The 23383-nt window shown below is 41.3% G+C and overlaps 2 protein-coding genes across 2 annotated transcripts in view; both read right to left on the minus strand.

The window, feature by feature from the left end:
- Positions 1-23383, minus strand: part of LOC308184745 (ubiquitin-associated protein 1-like) — a 211460-nt gene that overhangs the window by 63702 nt on the left and 124375 nt on the right. The gene's annotated exons all lie outside the window — the stretch shown is intronic.
- LOC308184790 (alpha-2,8-sialyltransferase 8E) lies at positions 80-21773 on the minus strand. The gene is made up of 6 exons (XM_080572347.1): positions 21645-21773; positions 13926-14012; positions 10665-10809; positions 7659-7771; positions 3066-3158; positions 80-2072 (listed from the first exon to the last, which is right to left on the minus strand). Exons 2-6 carry the CDS (start codon positions 13952-13954, stop codon positions 1604-1606), a joined length of 849 nt encoding a protein of 282 aa, XP_080428473.1. The 5' UTR covers positions 13955-14012; positions 21645-21773; the 3' UTR covers positions 80-1603.

Below are 23383 nucleotides of genomic sequence, written 5' to 3' on the forward strand. Positions count from 1 at the left end.
TTCATTTCTTTCTAATTCTCTCCCCCCATCCCAGAGAGGGATAGGGGAGGGTGAGCAAACGGCTGTATGGTGCTTAGCTGCTGGCCGGGTTAAACCATAACAATAAGACAAGACAAGGCACTGGACAACAGTCCAAGTGCTTCAGCCTAACAACTTACACACGGAAACTCTGCTCATTTTAATTATGCCAGCACAGCTTAAACAGCAAACCTCACCAGCCTGTGTACGTAGTCATACCAATATGAAAGGGCATGTGCCAGCAGCCTACTACACCGTGGTTCAGCAGAGTGTGGTATCTTTTCTGAGTCAGGATTTTGCCAGTTTAACTGTATCAGGTGGAAAATCAAGCTTGACATAACTGAGTTACCTTGGTAACCTTTCAAGGAATACACCAGCCCTTTTATTATCCTAGTAACATTCTCAACACAAATAAATGCCACATTAAGACACCCGAGGTCTTGAAATGCAGAATTTTAAAATAAGCATCATACTCCAAACCACAAAGTATCTTCACTGCCTTTTAACTTCATTTCCTGCAAGTACTTATCACATATACCTGAAAATATTTAACTCAACCTGCACAACAGCAGATCAACATAAGATACTCTTACAAAGTCTTTAATAAAATTGAAGAGGAAATGCGTTCTCTAACCAATGCTGTGATATTTGAACCAAAAATCAACTCAGAACATCTAACTTGCATAATCTCCTTGCTATTTAGCCCAAGAAAAGCTTGCAGAAGTGTGAAGAATCACATTTCTTCAGTAAAGACTTCAAACAAGCTGAGATGGTCACTGTAGGACAAAGTGCACACATTGCACATACGTTAGCAAGAAGGAAAGCATTACAGACAATGAGAAAGAAAATGTTAACAGCAGAGAAGACCAGAAATGTAAGACACAGGAAGGAAGAAGAAAGAAACTCTAAAACAATTACACGTCATGATCAACACAGTTACCTGTTGCTGAGAATGGGAGCTTAACATTTTCTTCTATCTCAGCTGAATAATTTCATAAAGTGACCTTGTTTATTCCTATCAAATCTATCTGCTATTTTTCACCAATACTTTGTGACATTACAGAACAAAGACCTCAAGTTATACAATTGTCCTTAAAACTATAACGCTAAAGAATATTTTCAAAAACCCAAATGCCAGAGAACAGTGCTTTCAATAAAATCTGGCAATGCCCCAAAGGTACTCAACTCAAAAACCTATGTACAGTCATACACTATGCTAAAATTCTCCACCACTGATTCTCCTCAAAAGTTTGTTGCTTTTCTTCATAGTGAAATGATAAATTATAACTATATTTATGTGCTCTGTATATCTCTAAACCTACTGGAAATGTGCTTCTTATCCGACTTGCTTTCCAGGGTAGTGCATACCCTAGGGCAGAGGAGTTTTGTTTCACCCACACTGTTACAGACCTGACTCTGCTAGCAGGAAGGATGCTAGTATCCTAGGTCCTATGGGATGCAATGCCTTGAGGAAATTTATATCAAACAATTATTGCATAATCTCAGGGTGTAATAAAACTTCCTACACTGTACACAGGCTTTGAGTTCCTGTTGCACTGTTGCATCAGAGGAAGAAATGTCTTTGTCAACAGCAGCTACAGGTCCCTGTATGAACCCGCAGGATCCCCTTGCTATGCATGTGGAGAAAGTTGAAGATTTCTGAAGGCATAGCATGAAAACCGGGGCGAGGTTTCACATTGTCATAGTAGTAGTGAGTTATAAAAATCCCTGAGGAATTCATGTGGAAGGCCCAAAAGCCAAAGAGGTGGACCTCTTCACAGAGCTCCAGGGCAGCAGTCACCAGGATCAGTCCCGTGCTAATCTGCTTGGCCTGTACCCCTTGGCCAAGCCAGTAGCGTGAGACATTGATGAGATACTGGGGATGAAAGTAGTAAACAGCTTGCTGAGATTCAAAATCATCCAGGACGTATTTGACCCGGATTGAGACGTCCGTGTTGCGAGTGTTGTAGAAAGCTGGCAGCAGCACAGAAGCGTTTTCATAGACCTGGAGCATGTCATAGAAAGGCTTCCTCCATTTCTCCAGCTTATGAAATCTAAAGGGAAAAGGATGCAAGCAACAGTCAAACCAGTACAAACTCAGTTTGGACCAGCAGATAAGAAACCCACAGCGGACTTTTACTGAAAAATTTCTGATACAGAGATAATTGAAATAATGTTTCAGTTAACAAGGGGAATATATTTAAATCTGTAGCTAAAACACCAGTATGAAATGTAGGGCAAAAATGCAGGGGATAAAAAAAACCACACATATTCTCCCCTTTTTTGACAATACACTCATTACAGTGGATGAACTTTGTAGACATTTCTGATTATGTCTCATTTCTCCTTTTATTATGAGAAGTATGTATTTTTTCCAAGGCTTGGTCAACTGTATAATGCACTATGCAGTGTAGGACAGTTCAAAAAACTGGCAAACACCAAAGCAGAAGAAAAACATTTCTAAATTAGAATGTCTATTTGTAACATTTAAAAGAAAACTGCAGTGCAAGCAAATGATGAAAAAATTAAATACATTTCCCCACCAAGAAAGGTCAACAGGAATGGGCCCCATGGTCCCAAACCTGTCAGCAAGGTGGTGTGAAGATATTAACAAATTTAAAACTGAAATCACCAGGTCAATCACCTGGCTCCAAAGTTTAACTGGCATTTTTGTAAAAACATATGATGATGTGTGTTTATTTAAGCATTTAGGGTGGGATCAAGTCAATTCCAACCTAATGAGTCTTAGACATTTTCCTGGGGCTTGCCAGAACCACACAGGAATTCTGGGGGAAGGATGGCTCTGCTGTTATAAATTTAGCTCATCGGCTTCCCACTTTCTATCATCAATGTGAAGGTTTAAATGTTTAACGCATTTCTTTAAGTTGTTACTGATTCCAAATAATTTCACTTCAGAATGGAATGTATGATTCCTAGTGTCAGTTCTAATTAATATTGGGATAAAAATCCTCTTTAACAGTTAGCATTTAATGAAAGGTAGATTTGGAAAAGCAATAGGAGATGAAAACACAAAGAAGTGAAATGACCTCTCTGTAATTATACTGGGATTGACAGTCACGACATCCGTCTTTACCCCAATGTCTGTGAAGTATTTCTCAGATATAGGAGGCAAATTGCATCTATAAAGGAAAAAATAGTAAGAAAGTTAAACAATTCCTTACACCTTTTCACCACTAGAAATTAGAATTGATTTAAGCATTTCTTCAACAAATCTAGAAACACTTTGAGAATTTAAAATTGTATCAAAACACATTGATACCTGGACTGTGCATTGAAGTAGCAAGTTCTTAGGGGCTGCATAAAGACCTCTGTTCTCCCCCAAGTCTGTCAGAGATGTCCTCTTTTGGCAGATGTAACCAATGTTCACTCATTTTGCTCCCTTAGTAGCAATTCAGCTATTTACTTTGGTAATTTAGAACCAGAATTGGGATGAAGCTCCAAGGACAATCACCCTCTAAAATCAAAGACTTCCTCAGCAACAGCTCAATTGTATTCCATAATTAATACATAAGCTACACTTCTAACATTGTGTTTAACGTTTTGTTTTATACCCAAGAGAATTTAGGGGATATGCTCCACAAGAGAGAAATCAATCCAGTCCCTAATTAATCCAAAACAACCTGCTTCCCCTCCCCTTCCCTTTGTAAGTATCTCCCAGCACAGTGTAAGAGCAGCAATTCTGACTGTACAGATTTGACAGTGGATGTCAGAGCTATTAGGAGCAAACGTGAACATTTGCAAAACTTGACCTTACCCTGGCCTTGACCTAGATTCATCACCTTACAAAATTTAGAGCATATTTCAAGAGATGCTGAAGTTACTGAAAAACACATTTGCACAGAAGTTTCACTCCCATAGGAAACCCAGCTAAAAAAACAAACTGCAGCATGTGTTGTCAGAGGCAACATAAGTTCTTACAGCTGGTCTTATGCTCAATTCAAGCTAATGTTAGCTATCTGCTGACATTTTCAAAATTTTTGAAGTGATCTACAAGCCAGAATAAAAGTCATCACTGTTTAGATCCTCATATCTCAAAACTACTGCTGTGCCTAATTCCCAAACACCTCCATACTTTTGAAGATCAGGGCTGAGTAGTAGAAAACCATGAAGGCATCTAGGGTAAGCAATTCTCAGTGTTTTCACAATGTTACAGTGCAGTTTCAAGCTCTCAATATATAATTTCTGTCACAGGGAGAGAGCAAGTATAGGGGAGCAGAGGAATGCATGAAAATCCTTCAAAGTCCTTTTCAGACTCAGGAGGTTCATATCTACCTCCCAGAGAGTCCTCCTTTATCAGGTCAGACATTTTTTTTTTTAAACCACCTTGTCCTCCTCATGGGCAATGTTATTTCCAGCACTTTTCTCTGCTAGGTCATGCAACATCCTTCTGAAGTTCTCTAGCATTCTCAGTTCCACCTAGCACTGAGCACTGTATTCATTAGATTATATTTGAATGAGGTTTTCAAATATTTAGCTTTAGTATTTTTAAACAGTCAACTCACAGCAGGATTAAGAAATGTTAAATTTGTTGAAGGTGATAATTCCTTATAAAAACTATACAATCTGCATAAACTACTTTTGCTCTAGAACTCCAAAAATTCATCCCTGCAAAAAGAATAGTCACATTGCAGCATGCATCCAACATTTCATCACAGATCTCCACTCTGGCCAGTAGATGGAGATAGACAATAACAACTAGTAAATGCAATTGGTGTGTGTGCATTTTATATATTCTCTTGTAGTATAACTAATTGCTATCAGAATTCATTTCATGGTGATGACCACCAGCTCCCTGATAATATAAAGACTTTCCCAGGTGTCCTGAAGGTATCGTTGAATGTTAGCAGTGCTCCATAGGCAGTGTTTGCTATTTTAAATAATCTTTTTGTTGCTGACCAAGATGGAGATTCCCAACAGTTTGGAGAACTGGTGTCAGACTGGAAAGTGGATCTGTTAAGTGGATTAAGGACACCTGTCTTTAAACACAAGCTCTACTTTAAAATTGATGACAGTAGACTTAAACTCTTAAACTCTAACACAGCTTTGTGCATAACACTGGTCCCATATGTTTTGGAGATGGTGAACCATTTTTTTTGTTGCGTGAGTACTTATGTACTTATTCATATTTCAGTTCTACTTAAGTCTCTAATAAATTCCTGATACCAAAAAAATCAAATTTCTATGTTCTGTACTGATCTGATCTGCTTTCTTTAAGCAGGTGTGGTACTGTCCAAGAAAGAGTAACAGCGGTAAGAAGGGACCTCCGCTGAAAGTTCTTATACATAAACGATGACATTTGCTGCCCATATTTCCAGTTCCACTCAACAGTTTGTCATCTCCAAGTGTAACGTGTCCTTCATTTCAATCATACTAATAGCAGCGATCCAACACAGTAGAAAGGAATCTACCATACTTAATTAATGTATACAGTGTAAAGCAGGCTTTTAAACTGAAACAGATTATGTGAAGCCCAGACTGTTTCACAGAATAGAATTAGGACAATAGTTTAATATAAAGGGGGAACGGGAGGCAGAGACAAGGGGTCTGAAATTAATGAATAGTGAAGGTAGGGCCTGTAAAAAGTTATTTTTCATTTGATGCCAAATTAAGAATACAATGAGGCAAAATTTGGACTAATTGGTATGGTATGAAATCAGAGAAATTCATTGATTTATGAACAGTTATTTTAATCTTACAAAAATATACCTAAGATCAAAAAATGGGCCAACAGAAGTAAAAAAGATTATTTTCTATAAAACAGGTCATGAATCTATGAGCTAGCTGTCATACGCCATGACCCAAGCAAAGAACTTAATAGGATTCTGAGAAGGATTAAACATGCATATGAATAATTGTAGCGGGTTTACGTGGCAAGGTTTTGGTAGCAGGGGGCCATAGGGGTGGCTTCTGTGAGAAGAAGCTAGAAGCTGCCCCATGTTTTGTAAGGGCCCCACTGCTGACCAGAGCTGAGACAATAAACGATGTTGTTTTCCGCCTCTCTGAGAGCATATTTAAGATGGGAAAAAAAAAAACGCTGCACCACACAGCAGCTGGGAGAGTGAGAGGAGTGAGAAACAGCCTTGCAGGCGCCAAGGTCAGTGAAGAAGGAGGGGGAGAGGTGCTCCAGGCGCCGGAGCAGAAGTCCCCTGTGGCCTGTGGTGAGGACCATGGTGAAGTAGGTTGTCCCCCTGCAGCCCACAGAGTACGACAGTGGAGCAGGGTTCCACGCTGCAGCCCATGGAGGAGACCACAGTGGAGCAGGTGGACCTGCACCGTGGCGACTGAGGCCTGCGGAGAACCCCTGCCGGAGCAGATTCTGGGCCAGACCTGTACCTGTGGAGAGGAGACCACGCAGGAGCAGGTGACCTGGCAGGAGCTGCTGCCTGTGGGGGACCCAGGTTGGAGCAGTTTGCTCCTGAGGGATGGACCCCGTGGTATGGACCTATATCTGGAGCAGTTCTTGAAGAGCTGCTGCCTGTGGGAAGCCCACGCTGGATCAGTTCAGCAAGGACTGCATCCCGTGGGAGGGACCCCACAGCACAGGGGACGAGAGTGACCGAGAAGGAGCGGCGGCGAAGAAGCGCTGTAGACTGACCATAACCCCCATTCCCCTGTTCCCCTGCGCCGCTCGGGGGGGAGGAGGTGGAAGAGGGTGGATGGGGGGGAAGGTGCTTTTGGTTTCTTTCCTTTGTTTCTCACTTCTCTAGCTTGTTAGTAATAGGCAATAAATCTTACTATCTCCCAATGCTGAGTCTGTTTTGCCCCTCACGATAATTACTGTGCGATCTCCTCGTCCTTATCTCACCCCTTGAGCCCTTTTCATCGTATTTTCTCCCCGTTCCTCTTTGAGGAGGGGGAGTGATAGAGCGGTTGTGGTGGAGCTTGGCCACCCACCCGACTAAAACCACCACAATAATAAAAAAATCTTTCCTTCATATTAAGGATGATGAAAATAGTGCTAAATTCTGTTATCCCTGATGCAAGTAATGAGACAACCCTGACCATACAACACCAGAGTAACTCCAGATACAGTGGGGAGTGCAGTGTAAAGACACCGAAGCTTCAAAGTCACTTGGGTGTCTCTGCACAACCTGGAATCTATGCTACGGATCAGCAAAACATGCATTATGCAACACTTGAGCTCTGCATCCAAAGAGACTGCACCACTTCACAAACACACCTCCGAGGCACGTGAGCTGTGCGGTGTGGAGCTGTTAAGGTCTCGCCAAGATGCTTCTTATGCAGAAGAGGTCCAGAAATGTACCAGAAAATCATGGCCATGTTCACAGGACACTACGCCTGGGCTAATGTCCACAGAAGGATAAATCCACAACTTGAGTAACAGGGCAGGCTGAATGAGGACATTAAACTTTGTCAATAAATCAGTGATTAACTACATGAAGTTCAGGAGAAATAATCCTTCAAAGTGTAAGTTTAAAATAAACATTATACAGTGCAGTGTTTTCTTTGAAATATCACCACTTTGTGCAAGAAGCAGACTTGACCAGTTTGTAAATCCCAGGTTTGCATGATAGAGAGAATAACTTAGCAATCTTTTATTTGTTATTAAAGCAGAAAACAGGCAAAACAAACAAACAAAACGGTGCTGTGGTGATTACCGAAACATGAAGTCTGCGCTGTCAATCTCTCGGCCACATCTGCTGTTCTTCAGAATTCCTCCATTCCCGACCACTGCACATTTCTTAAACTGGGAGCGGTGGTAGTGCATATCCTGCAACATCACAGCAAGGAAAGTCATTCTCCTGAACCATGGAGAGAAGAAGGGATTTTTTTTTCCTTTTTTTTTTGGTGCAGATGCACTAATCATAGGAAGTTGACACTGGTTCTGGCTCGTGGTATTCCCATGGTGTACATAAGCAGACAGCTTATAAGCTTTCTGTGCAATAAGAGATGCTGTGAGCAGCTAACTCAGAAAGAAAAATGCAGTAACCTCTTTTGGTCCAGACTTAATAATGGAAGAAGTCACCTAGAAGCCTGCTTTCCCTTCTGACTTTCACATGGGGACATGAACCATAAAATCAGTGCACCCAAGGCATCGCCTCCCTAGCTGCCTGCAAACTGCTGGCTGCCCAGGTGCCAATGTCCTGCTTTGGAGAAGTCTGCACGTAATCTCAGAGCAGCTAGTAAAGCCCAGGAGGTATCTCTAAATCAGATGGCACATCAGAGCTATTTATCAAAATCTAGGTCAAACTTTAGTGCTTGCCACTACTGCCTGTACTAATAGTATCGATGATTATTAAATAGCACTTGTACCACCAGCAGTGCCTAGAGCCTTTGGTAAGGCATCTTTAAGGTCTTGGATATGACTCATCTTTCTGTAATCTTTAGGCAAAATTCTGTCATAATATGCACATATGCAGCTGCTGCAGAAGCCAGAAAGAGTGAAAAAATAACATCTCAGAGAGCAGAACTGTGCCGCTGGTGCGAGAGGGCTGTGATGCAGCACTGAGCTGCACTGCACCTTATGAATATGTAGAGATGCGCTTATGTAAGCATGAGCGCTCTTTTTTGTACATACATATTTTATCAATAACTTCATACTGCAAACTACAGAGAGATGCGGTAACAGTGTGACATTTCTAGGTGATTATTTCCAGGATCTTCCCATAGCATTCATAAATCATGAGGCAAAAGGGTATGCACTTATGCCTGTTGGACAAAAGCAGCACCTGTCTAACAGAGAGGCATGACAGAGTTGTCTGTGCTTTATCCAGTGATTTCTTAACATGAAATGCCTCAGCAGTCCTGAAAGGGGATCAAAAGCCAGGTGTCCACTTTCAGCACCGAGCTTTGGCCCTTATGCTCTTGCTCCCTTGCTTTCAGCCTTGTATCTCCTATACTTGCCATGCAGCAGCCCTGCTCCTAGGCAGAGAGTGGCTTTGGCCATACAGCTGCTGCCCAGTAAATCCCAAAGGCATTTTGGCACGTGATAAACCCTGCAAAGCATCCTCGAAGCATACTTGGTGTGCTGTGTCTGGCTGGGATGGAGTTAACTTTCCCTGCAGCAGCCCATACAGTGCTGTGCTCTGCACTTGTAGCTAGAACAGCACTGGTATCACTCCAGTGTTGTGTCTATTGCTGCATAATACTGGCACCGCATCAGGACTCCCTCCAAGCCCCCAGGAGCCAGCAGGCTGGGGGTGGGCAAGTGATGGGGAGGGGACATCACCAGGGCAGCTGACCTAAACCGACCAAAGGGATATTCCATGCCATATGACGTCACACTCAGCAATAAAAGGTCGGAAAGGGGAAGGGGAGGGGGGAGGGGGGGGCTCTCGTTGTGGAAGCGTCTGTCCTCCCGAACAACCGCTGCGCTTAGTGAGGCCCTGCTTCCCAGGACGTGGCCGAACATCGCTCATTGATGGGAAGTAGAGAGCAACTGCTTTTGCTCTCTCTGTGCTTCCATGTGGCCTTTGCTTTTTTTTTTCTTTCCTTTTTTTTTTCCCCCCTCTCCCTTTTCCCTTTAATTAAATCATCCTTATCTCAACCCTTGAGCTCTTTGTGTCGTATTTTCTCCCCCTTCCTCTTTGAGAAGGGGGAATGAGAGAGTGGCCGTGGTGGAACTTGGCTGCCCACCTGAGTAAAACCACCACACCTGGATAAATACAACAACAGCTACAGGACACTCCCAGTCAAAGCACAGGCATCTTTTAGTCTTTCATGCATTCATCTGCGCAATTAGGCAGGGTTTTGAGGATCATACTCCTGGACATAGATGTACCCATTCTTTGCATATCTCCAGATGCCAAAACACTTTCCTGGATCTCAGTCCTTCCCCTGCTCTGCCCTAGTTTCCCATGTGCACATTTAGAAAACAGCACTGCCCTACCTTTTAGTTGTGATCAGAAAGCAAACAGATTAAAAGTTGTTAGACCCTCAAGGTCAACATTAATGACAGAATCCTGTGTACTGAAATTGAGTATTTTCCTCCCTTTCTGAAAGGGACAAATTGCAGTTATCCCTTACAAATACACCATTTTAAATTCATGACGTGTGCCTCATGATAAATCAGTAGTCACATAAGACCATTTCTGCACATCAGTCACAAAGTGCAGTGGGATTTACCCACCAGTTACAACATGTGCACTTTGGCCCTCAGGTCAAGGCTGAAAAGGTTTTGAATAATCTTTATGATGGATACATTTGAAAATTCTGCAGTCTGTTCACAGATAAGCTGCAAGTAGGAATAAGGATAAAAATAGTCAGTCACTGTGAATATGAATTATAAAATAATCATGCCCTGAAAAGGCAGACCTACCCCAAATTTTGGATTTATTTTATGTGAATATTGTACTTTAAAAAGTTCTGTTCACTAACTGTCTTTTTTATTCAGCTTTATTAAGTTACTTCATCAGCCACTTTGCAGATAGGTTGCTAATATTCTGCAGGAAAAGGCATGTACATTGCATACTAGACTAGATGACCATTAGAAAATAGGATAATCAATTGAAATATTGTATCAAAACTAAACATATTAAAAGTATAAGCAATGATGTCTGCAGAAATGTCAAACTGCTAATTGCTAAATGCTTGGCTATAGGATATAATCTAATGCAGCAAGTACAGTGAAGTTAAATCTGCAAATGGATAGAGGCATAAGGCACCTTTGGAAACATTTTGAAGATTTCTTGGTTGATATGGAAGATTCCACTAGTATCCACTTCATATTTCAGTTTAGTTCCCAAGGGAGTATTTTTCTGGGTGGTGAACAGAAAGGCAGGGGCATTGCAACACCTCAACAAAGTAGACCTGCAAAATGAAAAAGAGATCAATAAGATCTAGGAGCTGAGAGCATGCTTTAGGATTTGCAATTACTATTACTCCTAAGAAGGCATTTTTCAGAAGAAAAAAAAAAAGAAAAAAAAAAAGAAAAAAACCGCTATTTTTAACAATAGGTGGGGCAAAATGGTGGTTTGCTGGGTTTTCCTTTAGAAAATGTCAGGTTCAGTGAAATTTTCCTTGACTGATGAATTTATGGTTAAAAAAATAAATAAATAAACAGAAGAAATGAGACCCCTGTACCTGTCCCTCTTCTAGGCTGCAGGAAAACCATGTGAAAACTCTGCTCTGCTCTATACCCTAAATCTGAGCTTCTGCCCCCATATCCTGTGGAAACCATCCTCATGAATTAGTCCCTCTCTGCCTTAGAGGTCTTCCACTTTTTGTAAATTATTTACTCGTCAGTGGGCAGGAAACACAGGGGCTAGTCTTTGGGGATGTGGAAGCTTGGCGGAGCAGGGACACAGCAATACCTAAAGTCACTACCACACTTACTAGACTACTGTGGAGCATGGCACATTTCAATTACACAAAAACTTTAAAAGGTCTTAGTTTTGCTTTTGACCTCACATATGCACATCAGGGAGATGGTGCAGCCCTGACAAATGGGTGCCAGGCAGTCTGGTCACGGCTACAACTCCAGAATTTCAGATAAATGGCCAAAATTTCTTTGTCACTGGGATAAAATAGCAGATATTTCAATGCCAACAAGAACAGTTTTGAAATCTCAAAAATGGGATTCATGACATGAGAAAAATTCCATTCAGCTCTGATCCCCTTACCATAAGTTTCATAAGAAATGTAAATAGGAGGAGTAGCTTTCCAAATAGGGATCCATTTCCATGAAGCTTTTCTCCTTTCACTGGTGAAACTGAAAACCCTGACTTAAACTCACTCTCATGAAGACAAAGCCAAATGGCTAGATTAAGTACCTTGCCTCTGGGGTATGTGGCCTCACTAGGAATTGGAAAAATAAGCCACTCTTCTGGAAAAATAAACCACTCTTCTCTAGGGGTTTTATTACAAGAATCAGAAAGCAAATACGGAATTATGCAAGCATTTCAGTGATGTCCAGTTACTATTACATACTTGACTGAAACAGAATGACATCGTATGATGATCAGATCAAGGCAGCAACTGAGACTGAATGAGCCAATGAGTAATTTCAAGTAACTAAATCATTAAATAATGAAAAGCAGGTAGTGGGACTGAATTGTGATATTTGAGATATGAATACATTCTTCATTAGTTCTGCATTAAGGAATTTGAAGAGATGTTCTTTAATCTATTGTCCAAATAGTTTTCCTGACACACATTCCTTAATGTAAATGTCTGACATCTGATGGAGGAAGACCATCCAGGAAATTGTTTGCCTTAGCCTACAGATACAAAAATCAGTGTGATTTTCATTCTTCCTCCCTCTCTACTGCTTAAGTAGCTTCCACTTGATTTTTTCTGGTTTCTCCCCATCTCACATGGTGGCCCAGAACTCACACAGTTTGAAAGCCCACAATTTAATGTTGTTAAACCATGTCCTTTTTAACATCAGAGGCACCTATTAAACTACCTCCAAACTCAGAGACTTTTTTCTGCTTTTAGGGACTACAGTATCTCCACACATCCACATACTGAAATTCTTGTCCCAAGTGACAAAACTGAAACAGATGTTGAGCTTTTTTTTTTTTTTTTTCATGATTTGCAGGATTATTGTTCCTGAAGCCAGCTAATAAAAGTTAGGTTCCACAGAGGTGCCAGTGGGATTTTCTTAAGCAGTGATGAATCAGCCAGACTGGTATATCCAGTGCCAGGAGTTTGTCATCCCTTCTTTCTCTCAGTGCACTGTGTAGGATGGAGAGGGAGGTTCTTTGCTTAAAGTGCTGGTGTTACTGGCCTGAGAGTGACGGTCCTCCAGATGGTCTCTAGATGGTCATTTCTCATCGCTCCCAACTCTCAGCTGGCCTCTGTACTTCTATGTGCTCCTTGCACTCTGGGCACAATCATTAGGACACAGTTCTCTCACTCCAAGGAGTCTTTACGATAGAAGGCTCTAATCCCGCATGGCTCTTTTTTTTTTTTTTTTCCCAGAATGGGCTTTGATAATTGCTCATCAAATATTTTACAGAAAAATACATTAAAAACATATGTGTGGAGCTCACATTGGAAAAAAATGTTATGATCCTGGGACTAACAATTAGTTATTTTTAAAGATGTTAGTGACTAACTCAGCACATGCATTCTCAAATTCTCTCATTAACTCGTGCCAGCTTTTTCCTGTAATCATGAAACAGAATTTGGGAGAAATCTGTGGGGCCTTATTCTAAACAACAGATCTGAATCATTGCAGTGACTTACAGAATTAATTAGTCTATATTCCACTTTGAAATAATGCATTTTCCATAGACCTACTCAAATATGGCCCCTGAATATGCTAACACACAACATTCAAGTATTGTTTTGGCTTCATTCTATTGCCTTCACAAGACCAGTTTCACAAGCTGTATCTTGAAAGGACCATGAAGGACCTTCAGCAAAGATGAGGTCACATGAAGGAAGACAAAGTACTACAGAAACAAACTGCAGAGGTCTCAGTACCAGAAGAAACATCTGAAGATAGTTGGGGAGTAATAGCTGAGAAGCCATTAAAAAGAACTGATAAACAAGGTCTGGCAGTACCTAATACACCATAGAAAAAATCCAGTTTGAGTATTTTGTAGGCCAAATTTGCAGTATCACCATTGATACTACTATTTTACACCACCAGAGTTTGGTTGATGCATTATATATAGCTTTTAACTCTTTGCTCCAGCCTCATTTCTGCCCAAATCATACCCGGAAAAGTCTTTCCCATACCAAATTCCCTGCCTTTGTTGGGAAGACTGTCCCATATGCCACAAGAGCTCTCTTTCACCCTCCCTGCTGACCTTTTTAAAGCAGAAAAAAGTCAATATTTATTCAGAAGGATGGTACTCCAACAGTTACAGTGCTTACTCTTGCTATCCATATTGAAGGTTTGGAACAGCTAACAGGAAGCTAAACTCAAACTAAAGCAAATCTTACTCAGTCCCATTAATGCGAACCATTCGTACTTGAATAGGTTAGCTTCTGTGACATTCATCTCCTATTTGCACATCTGTAGGCTCTTCCACCTGTCAAACAATTCAGTTTGTTTCACCCTAAAAGATAAAAAGAAAGAAAAGCAAAATTCTTTATTACATGGCATTTATCTCATTCAACTGCTGTAGACAGGGTACCATGAATCAGGTGTTTGATAGGACAAACTATTCAGTCTATTTAGTGCAAAACTTAGGTGTTTTTTGTTTGTTTGTTTGTTTATTTTCCTACTCAGAGATAGCAATGCTAAGCCATATATATACAGGTACTGATATGGGGGTACTGAAGGCCAGCGAGGCCTAAAGCAAACAGCTGAAACAAGCAACTTGGGCACAACACAGGGGAATGCAGAGATGGGACTCGTCCCAGTAAGTGGTGTGGACATCTTTCTGGAAGCAAGATGGAAAGAAGCAGGGAATGAGCTGGTTTTATTGCCATAAACCCCCCGAAGATCCCTGGGGGGGTGATGTGGAGGCTGGTGGTCCTGCATCCACCCATGGCCATGCTCCCAAGCCTGGCTGCAGGGATGGCAGGACTGCAGGCAGGAGAGGATGCTCCAGGAAAGAAACTCTGGTCAGAGGAATTCGAGAAGGGGTCCAACCTCCAGTCAGGTCCTCTCTTTCCCTTTAATGAGCTATTAATGAGCTCCTGGTGTCACCGGGCAAAGGGGAGAACACAGAGATCAGATTTCTAGATATTCACACATTTTTCACCTACCGTATAATGTTCTCCGCTCCTTTACCTGCTGTTTTATAATGTGCTATTGGAAAGCTGAATCCTGCCCCTTTTTCCTTTTGGCTTTTCTTCCTCTTTCCCATCCTTTAGCAGGATGAACGTCAGTGCTCTCAGCAAGGCCAGTCTCTCATCCCCATAACAGCTAATGTCTTAACAAGAGACTTAAACTCCAGGCTGGAGAATGACTTTGAGAAGCTCTGGTCTTTGTAGCTCCTGATCCTGAGTAAAAAGCATGATGAAATGAGATATAATTAAGGGACTTTAATACGGATCTCTGGGGTAATTATTTTTATTTTAGGATTAATATGATGATTAAAAATCCACTGCATTGATCTGTTAAAGTAGGTTAAATGCTGTGGACTTCTGCTTAAATCCAGAGCTGCTTCTTGCTTTTGTATTGACTCATCTTTCCAGTGCACGGCTTTCATCTGAATTTGCCTTTGAATCAGATGCTCAGTTGAGGGCTGGCCTTTTTTTTTTCTTTTGTGAGCTCTTGTTTGGCCAGCAGGGAATAATCCTGGATTACATCAGGAAACTGCCACTATGGTAAAAGCTGTTGAAATGGTCCCGGTCCTCAGCTTCCAACCTGTTGCATGGAAGAAATCAGTAGGATTGTCCTTGCCTGCTTTGGCAAGGGAAAAATATCAGAGTAATACTTTGCTATATGCCTATATTGTGTTGGCAGAGTTCACTAAATATTGTTTTTCTAACAGCCTGACTTCCTCCCAGAGTGAGAGTCAGCTGAAGAGGTGAATTTAAAAACACTTTTGAGCCAAGAAGAACACATTTTCAAAGCTATTGAAAACTTAAACAAAGATTACTCTAGGGTCTGTCAGAGGGGGCATGTACAAAACCTCAAAGACTAACTCAGCAAGAAAGAGCAAACCTTCCTGTGCAGGCAGACTGCATTATTTGAGACCATCCTGAGACCATGTATCCCAGGTTAAAAGTTTCTTCCCATTTAAATATTTTCCCCAAGAGACAAGCTGAAGTTCACCTAATGAATCATCTCTCTGATAATACAGCTCTGTGCCCCCTCCACTTCTACCCAGAAACATTACACCAGCAAAATGACATGAATCAATCCTCGCTGAAGGGTTGTGGAGCCTGTCTTGGTTGTGGTTATTGTTTTTTCTTAGAGATGAAGAGCACTGAAAACTTCAGGAGACAGCAAAATCTTGAAGCTATATAGACAACTAAGTGTATATATGGCAAACCCACATGGGATATGGCCATCATCTGGTTGCTTGTGTAGGTTGCAATCAATGGTTGGCTTGTGTAGGGTTGGGATCATGTTGAGCTGTAGGAGCTCTGCAGAAACTTCGTGCCCTGCAGTGGTGGATTGTAGGTGTCCCGTTTACCAGCCAAGAGGTGACCATCACCCTCACTGGTGAACAGAGGTGATTAAATCCTGATTCTGATCCACAGGACACCCAGCAGCAGCTTGCGTCAGTCAGGGATCTAGGCCTATTTTTGTCCATTCAAACAGCTCTTTTTGAATATTTGGCTTAATATCTAGGCTGACTCTGCTTTCTGTACTTTATACACAACTGTTGACTCTGTATGACAAAGTCATGGTAGAGTTTTCCTAATGCCCAGCATAAAACACCTATGAAGCAAACTCTTCATCCAAAGGGGCTTGCAACCTGTGACTTATCTTTCAAAAGCACCTCTGTTATAACCTGCCATCAACTTGTTTTATCTCATTTTGAAAAAATTGGGTGCTTCCTTCTACATGTGTGGGCAGGTACAAAGCTCAGACTTCCCTGTGTTTCTAGAACAAAGTTTCTGCCAAACCCAAAACTTCTGCTTGGAGTTGTGCTACACCTGTGTTCTTGCAGAGCTCTGGCTGTGAGCGATCTCATCAGAGCCACTGCTCACCTCGGTGGCCACTGTTGTCCTGGTAATTTGGTCTTTAATTTTTGAACTGATAGGAGTTTCCTGATTTTTCTTACACTTGCTGAATGCTGTTCAGATGAAATTGCCGTGCAAAGCTTTGTATTTTCATACTTTCACTGTGCCTCATTCTTACCCTTGATTGCTTTTTCATTTCATTTCTTGTTTCTTAATTCAAGTGTACTCATTGCTCAGCAGTCCATGCCTCCCTCAGGCAAATTATGGACTTAACCTCTCATTTCTTTGAGGTGTCCTTGCCCTCCATTGCTTGCATCCATTTTGCATTTTCATCAGCCCTGCAGATAGCCACTGTCCTTCCGCGCCCTCTTTATGCAGTTAGTTTTATGCTTTAGCTCTTGTGATGGAAACCTTAAAAACAATGTCCGTCACTGTAGCTTCATGGCACTTCCCATAAGAACAAATACAGACAAGCTTTTCACAGTCCCAGATGAAAATCTTGACCATTCAACAGCATGGAAGGCTTGCACACATGGAGAGAGGGAATCTTGCCTACTCGCGTGGCTGACACAGAGTACAAACACAGTGCCTTTATCAAGCATTTTGCTTGTCATCTTCCACCCAAGCCCTTAGCACAACTGGGGCTTGGTGGTTATGTTTACACTGACGAATATAGCACAGTGTAGGGATACTTGACCCGGTAGTAAATATATCAGCTTTGGAAACTTGAGATGCAAAGGAATTAGCTTAGTCAGGTCTTTAGTGCCCTGGTGAGATTGCTTGTGGTACCCATGCTGTGTCAGGTATCTTTGCACTGTGCTATAGTCTCAAGTGTCAGAATTTGCTGGCATCTTAAAATATTTGGGATTTCCTGTGAGACTCTGCCTGGGACTTGAGCAGTCCTTTATCTTGATAAGTTCACAACCTGCTTCAGTCAACTGTTGTGGGTTTTGTGCTTCCCCTAATTGTTACAAATAATAATATTTTAATTATGAATAATTATTACAAAATGCTGATTTTCTATCACTCCTTGGATGTTTATTGTCCAGCCACAGATCAGAAAAGGAATGTTCATATTGTTTTATCTTTCTTGGGAAGTAATTTTAGATCGGGTTTTTCAGAAGTTGAATGTGAATATCTGATACAAAATTTATCCCAAATGTGAAATGTGCTGTATGAAACAAAACCTTTTTTCTCTATAATAGTGGTTACAATCCAGAAGCTTCCCACCTATGTTTCCAATTTTGCTCTTTGTGCTAGTCAAAATATACTCCTCCACCACGTTATTACTAGCATTTCCCTCCGACATGTAGAGCCAGGCTTGTCCCCAGGATAGTGCAGTATGGGCCAATGTGTGATGTAACCACACGTGCCCATTTCCAGCATCCTCCATCCATATTTACTCTTCATGGGACCCATATTATATCATATTGCTCTCTATTAATACAGTGAGTAGAAATATGAACATTTTGCTCATTTTACTGGAGAAATAAGTATTTTTTGCAGCTTGACAACTCAGATTCAAATCTGCTTCCACTGAATGCAAATGTGAGTTTTAATAAACTGTTCAAATAAGTGTTTGCCTTTCACTTCTCAGCTAATTTCACTGTCTTTAGTGACCAAGTCTTGCTCTTTGGTCAGCAAATGAGAGTTTTTGGACTCAGAGGCTAGCATACCTTGACTCTGCTGGTTTGGGTTTGATCTCAGGGTCTCATTGCTTCCTAGTGGATGCTTTACCCCTTGATATCTAGGGATTTTTGAGCGCCTCTGATGTCTTTTCAGGTGCTGGGTAAATAATCTTGCTATTTCTGGCTTGCACAGAAGACAGATTAAGATCCTTGATTTTCCTCCCAGACTCCACTTACTATCTCCATTGGCTCTTATCTTTTTCTTCATGACTGCAGCAGTCTGTCACCTTGCTGAATCCTGATATTCCCCCTTTTTTCCAACCTCCTCTACTCTCTGATCCATTTTAGTGACTGTTTTCAATCATTCTAATCTACAGGTCATTCATGCATACCACCAGTTTTGTTTTATCTTCCATCCACCCTGTGGACACAGTGAGTCACATTTTCCTTATTTTGCAGGAAAGAAGGAACTGGATCTTCAGCATGATTAATCATCTGACTTTCCTATCTCTGTGACATCCATGTTAATAGTCCAGGGGGATCACTTTCCAGTTGCAAGGAGAGTAGCAAGATCATTTAACACTGAAGTCTTCAGTTCCTCTTCTCAAGGGCACAAGGATTATGAAGTGGGGAAACTGAGGTAGATTGAAAGTAAGTGATTTTCCACTGACTTTGGGAAGCCAGTACATGGCCTTGTTTGTCAGGGCAGGGCCTGCATATGGCTTCTGTGTTTGGGGGACATGTAACAGTGTAGTGTAGCACCGTGACCAAACCTGAAGAAATATGATTGTAAAATTATTAATGGAATTAATGGAATGAAATTAAAATTATTTAATGAAATTAAATTAAAACTATCATATGGAATTAATGTATATATTATTAATTTATAACTGAAAGAGGAACCAAAATCAAAAAAGCTGGGCTTCCTGTCATGTCCCAATACTGTCTTTGCTAAGGAAAATGTATACAGGGAAGGAATGTGAGAATTGTTAGAAAGAAAGAACAGGGAAAGTAAAGACAAATAACAGAGGGGGTTCCAAAAGAAAATGCAGTAATTTGCCTTGCTCATGGGAACATTCCTGTCTTCCTCTCACCCCTTCAGAGAAGGTGCCCATAGACGACTCTGCTTCCCCTTGCCTGCCCATCTGTGGTAGACCAGCAAGCTGAGTCAGATTTCGGCTTTGCTTCACCGGTATAAAATGACATTGGTTTCTGTCCATTTTTGCTTGCCTCTGGGTTTAGTCTGCCTCTGGTAGACACAGGATGAGGGTAGTGGTAGCTATCACCTTGGAAGATGAGTGGAAATTGCCTGCTGGCTGGGATAAAATGAGATGAACTGGTGGTTTGGGGGAGTGAGTTGGCTCTGGAGTACAAGGTGCTGCTCCGTGCCCTCGCCTCACACTGCTCGTGTGATGTCCTAGACAGGCTCTAACAGGCCCAGCCATGCATAGTCTTTTGGGTCCTCTCCATTTATTTGCTGCATATATTTTGGTGAGGGTATGTTAATCCATGAGATCCTACAGAACAGCACTGTTGGTAAATTCATTGTATAAACTGCAATTGCACATGTGCAGGGATAAGCATGTGTGAGGAGAAGAGAACACAAAAAGCTCTTTACATAAGGAGCTCTCCCTCCCCCTCTGTTAATAAATATACTTTTAGCTACATCAAGCAGTGATGCTCCTAATTCCAGTAGGCTAGCAAAGGGTGACACATTTTAGGTGGTATCAATTCCAACTACTTCTACCTAACAGTTCATACACACTTTTCTGCATTTGGACAATGGATATAACAAAAGCCTTACAAACACCTAGAGGTACGCAGCAATGTTATAATATGGCTGGGAAATTTTGAAGTCTGAGAATTATTCAAGACTGATAGGTATTAATGAGTTCTCTTCAACTTTGGGGGCTTTGAATGTTCTAATAAAACAAAGACTTTTAAGAGAATTATATATTTAAAGTGAGTAGAACTTAGGATTTCCCAGGCTGTGGAAGTTAGAGGAAGGAATTAGGTCATATTGTACTTTCTGTAGCCCACCAGAGCATATTAACTTGGAAATCTTCCATTACCATAAGGGCTGACTTAGGAAATGCACCCCATCAGAAGGAAGCACATCAGAAGAATCCAGCATAGTAAAAGAGCTTAATGTCAAATGGCATCTATCACAGAAGTAAGGCTAACTATCCAACTGAGCAGGAGTCCACTGCCTTCTATGTACCATTGGAAAAGATGAAGAGAAATGAGTAATTCTTTGTACCATATAACGAGTATGCAGAAAAGCAATTCAAAACTCACCATCTTCAGCAGAACATAGGCAGAAGTGTCACATTCTCACCCCTTCTATTTATTTTAAGCACTACAAGTCAGCAGGCAGTGCAAAGTTGCTACTTGTGTTCCTTCATCCAGTACCAAATACAGAAGACAAGGACATAACCTACATTTTTTGGTGCACAAAGTCAGCAAGGGAGACATGCTCAAAATTCATGCAGACCTAGAGCAACAACTTCTATTTGCTGTGGCCTTGATCGCTTAAAGCTGTGCTCTTATACAGCTGCACTTTCAGCTGAGACCATCAGTGCACTTCACAGACCTTAACAAACCTTATGGATTGGAGGTAAGATAACTACACCACTGGTTGTAGATACAGTAAGGGACTACACATAATGTAAGCACCTAAATACAATGTGATGCTGAAAATGCAGGACAACACAAAACCATCCTGCTTTGCTTTGTCCAATCAGCTCCATGGGCAACCTTTTTTGCCTGACTTCAGCTCTATAGCTTCATGGCTACATCTCAGTCAACTCATTAGTTTCCTGATGTACATATAGCACCAAAAAAGACAAAATACAGATATTTTATGATTTCTCAGAAATGTATTTCCATACTTTTTACTGAGTGCTATTACTGAAACTCACTGCTGCAGGAAATTATTGCAGTGGGCTCAAAAGTACAAATGGGCTCAAAAAAGATCTAAACAAATTAACAAAGAGGTTTGTTGTCCACTCTGACTACTGGAGTCTAGACACCATCTACCGCTCAGAGAGACCCCATGCCAGTATTTGTTATCAGGTAGGGCTAACCATTTGGCCTCATTTCTTAGCCTTCACTACTGTCCACCGTCAACGACAGGGCATGAGTCAGTCATGAGTCAGTCTCTCTGTTCTTACTCTTCAATTACCTTCAGTAGAGGGCTTGGAATATAATATTACACATAATATTGCAAACACTATTTAATTCCAAACTGGGAATACTGGTCCTGAACAAAATGTCGCAATGTATTTAAAAGCCTCCATTTTTTTTTTCAAATAGATCTCAGATCAAATCCAAATGTCACTACTTGCCTCAGGAATCCCCGATGAGATCCCTATTGAAAGAATCTCTTGCACCTTACAACTTTCATAATTTCATCATGTTATCATTTCCATCCTGCCTGAAAAGTAACCTTTTTAGCAAACATTTATTCATACTTACATAGACAAAACCTTCACCTCAATGATGTCCTGTCGTAATTCCAGGCATTTGGTGGAGTTGTATTCCAAAGGCCCTTCATAAAACTCAAAATACCTGAAGAAGAACAAAGATTATCAATAACCCTTATACTAGAACACTTCTCTTACACTTCAACAGAAATGTGCTATAAGTTGTCATTTGTGATCGCTACCTAATGTGAGACTACAACATTTGTCCCAAGAGCAGGTTATTACTTCACAGGAAAATTGGGGCCCAGCACAAGAAGGACATGGAAGTATTAGAATGAGTCCAAAGGAGGGCCACGAGGATGATCAAGGGACTGAAGCACCTGGAGCACTGGCACAGGTTGCCCAGAGAAGCTGTGGATGCCCCATCCCTGGAAGTGTTCAAGGCCAGGCTGGATGGGGTTTTGAGCAATCAGGTGTAGTGGGAGGTGTACCTGCCCATGGCAGGGGGGTTGGAACTGTATCTTCTTTAAGGTCCCTTCCAACCCAACCCATTCTATGATTGTATGATTCAGTGATTCTGTGATTATATGAAAATACAGATGTCATTGCAAATTTTAGAACAGCCACCTATGTCCAGTTTTGTGGGGAAGGAATTCACAGGTGGCTTTGCGCTGTTTTTTTTTTTTTTTTATAAGAGGGATTTGGCTTGTATTGTCAAGAGTTTCTTCAGACCCAGCTTTTTTAAATACATGTGAAATTTCTACCCAACTATAGGTGGAGTTTCCAGAAGACTGCAGGCATCATGAGACTTGCAATGAGTTTGTGAAAGTTTGTGTCAGTCTTGTGGACTTGCAGTGAGCCACAGTCCTATGAGCCGTGTAATGTGTCTTCTATGGTATGTTTTGTGTATATATGTCTGTATGGTGCTAAACTCTGTAGCACCCGCTCATTGGAAGAAGGGCACTGGATAGTCCCTTTTTCCTGTCTCGTTCAAGATCAGACACTTGTCTTGCTCCTAACCCTAAGCTCAGCTCACCACCTTGTGTTTTCCCCTTACCATGTAGAGGAAGAAGCGTCATACCCGGCCCCCTGCTTGCCCTCATCAGATATTTCTGTACCTCAGGTCCCCCGGTCTACCATTTAAAAGCTGAGTATTTTAAGCTGTTCCTCATGAGACATACCTACCATTCCTCACCGTTAGTCTTCCTGATCTCCTCTTGGATCTTACCTAACATTTGCGTGTCCTCTTGTAAATTTGGTGCCTCAGCGACAGTACGCAGTGATCCCAAAAAGGCTTGATGAGTTGGGAGGATTAGAGAGTGTTTTTATCATTTCTTTTGCTTTAGATCCCCACTCTACCTTTAAGAATTTCCTTCCAGCTGTTACATGCAGAGTGAAGATGTACAAAGGGAAAGGGGCTTTACCAAATGTTTTATTCTTCATTTCATCTCCCTGAATTTTGGCTACACTTTAGGAGAGTTAACCTCTGAGGTTACCTGCATTGATACCTGCTACTTATCAAGACTGATGCTATTTTAGTTTGTAAGTTAGTATCCAAGCTCAAAATAGCCAATTTAAATCCAATTAAAAAATTCAATTCCAACTTGGTTTTCCCACACTTCTACTCCCTCTCTCCATGCATCATTCACTGCTGCCCTTAGCAGTTAAAACATATTTTTAAGGCCATACAATTATTTTACAAGGACATTTACACTATTCTACCAGAGTCATAAAGTGCAGCAAAAAAAGTGTTAGACTATGATGCTTGGGGACAATCACAGGTGTTTATTT

This window comes from Anser brachyrhynchus (assembly GCF_964034855.1).
Source record: "Anser brachyrhynchus genome assembly, chromosome: W".
Classification (NCBI taxonomy): Eukaryota; Metazoa; Chordata; class Aves; order Anseriformes; family Anatidae; genus Anser; species Anser brachyrhynchus.

Coding starts and splice junctions, on each gene's coding strand:
- LOC308184790 (XM_080572347.1), bottom strand. CDS start 13,954: ATGAATGTCACAGAAGCTAACCTATTCAA. Junction 7,772..10,664: donor TCTTCAAAATGTTTCCAAAG/GTGCCTTATGCC, acceptor GTGATGTTGCAG/GATATGCACTACCACCGCTC. Junction 2,073..3,065: donor CCCAGTATAATTACAGAGAG/GTCATTTCACTT, acceptor TTTTCCCTTTAG/ATTTCATAAGCTGGAGAAAT.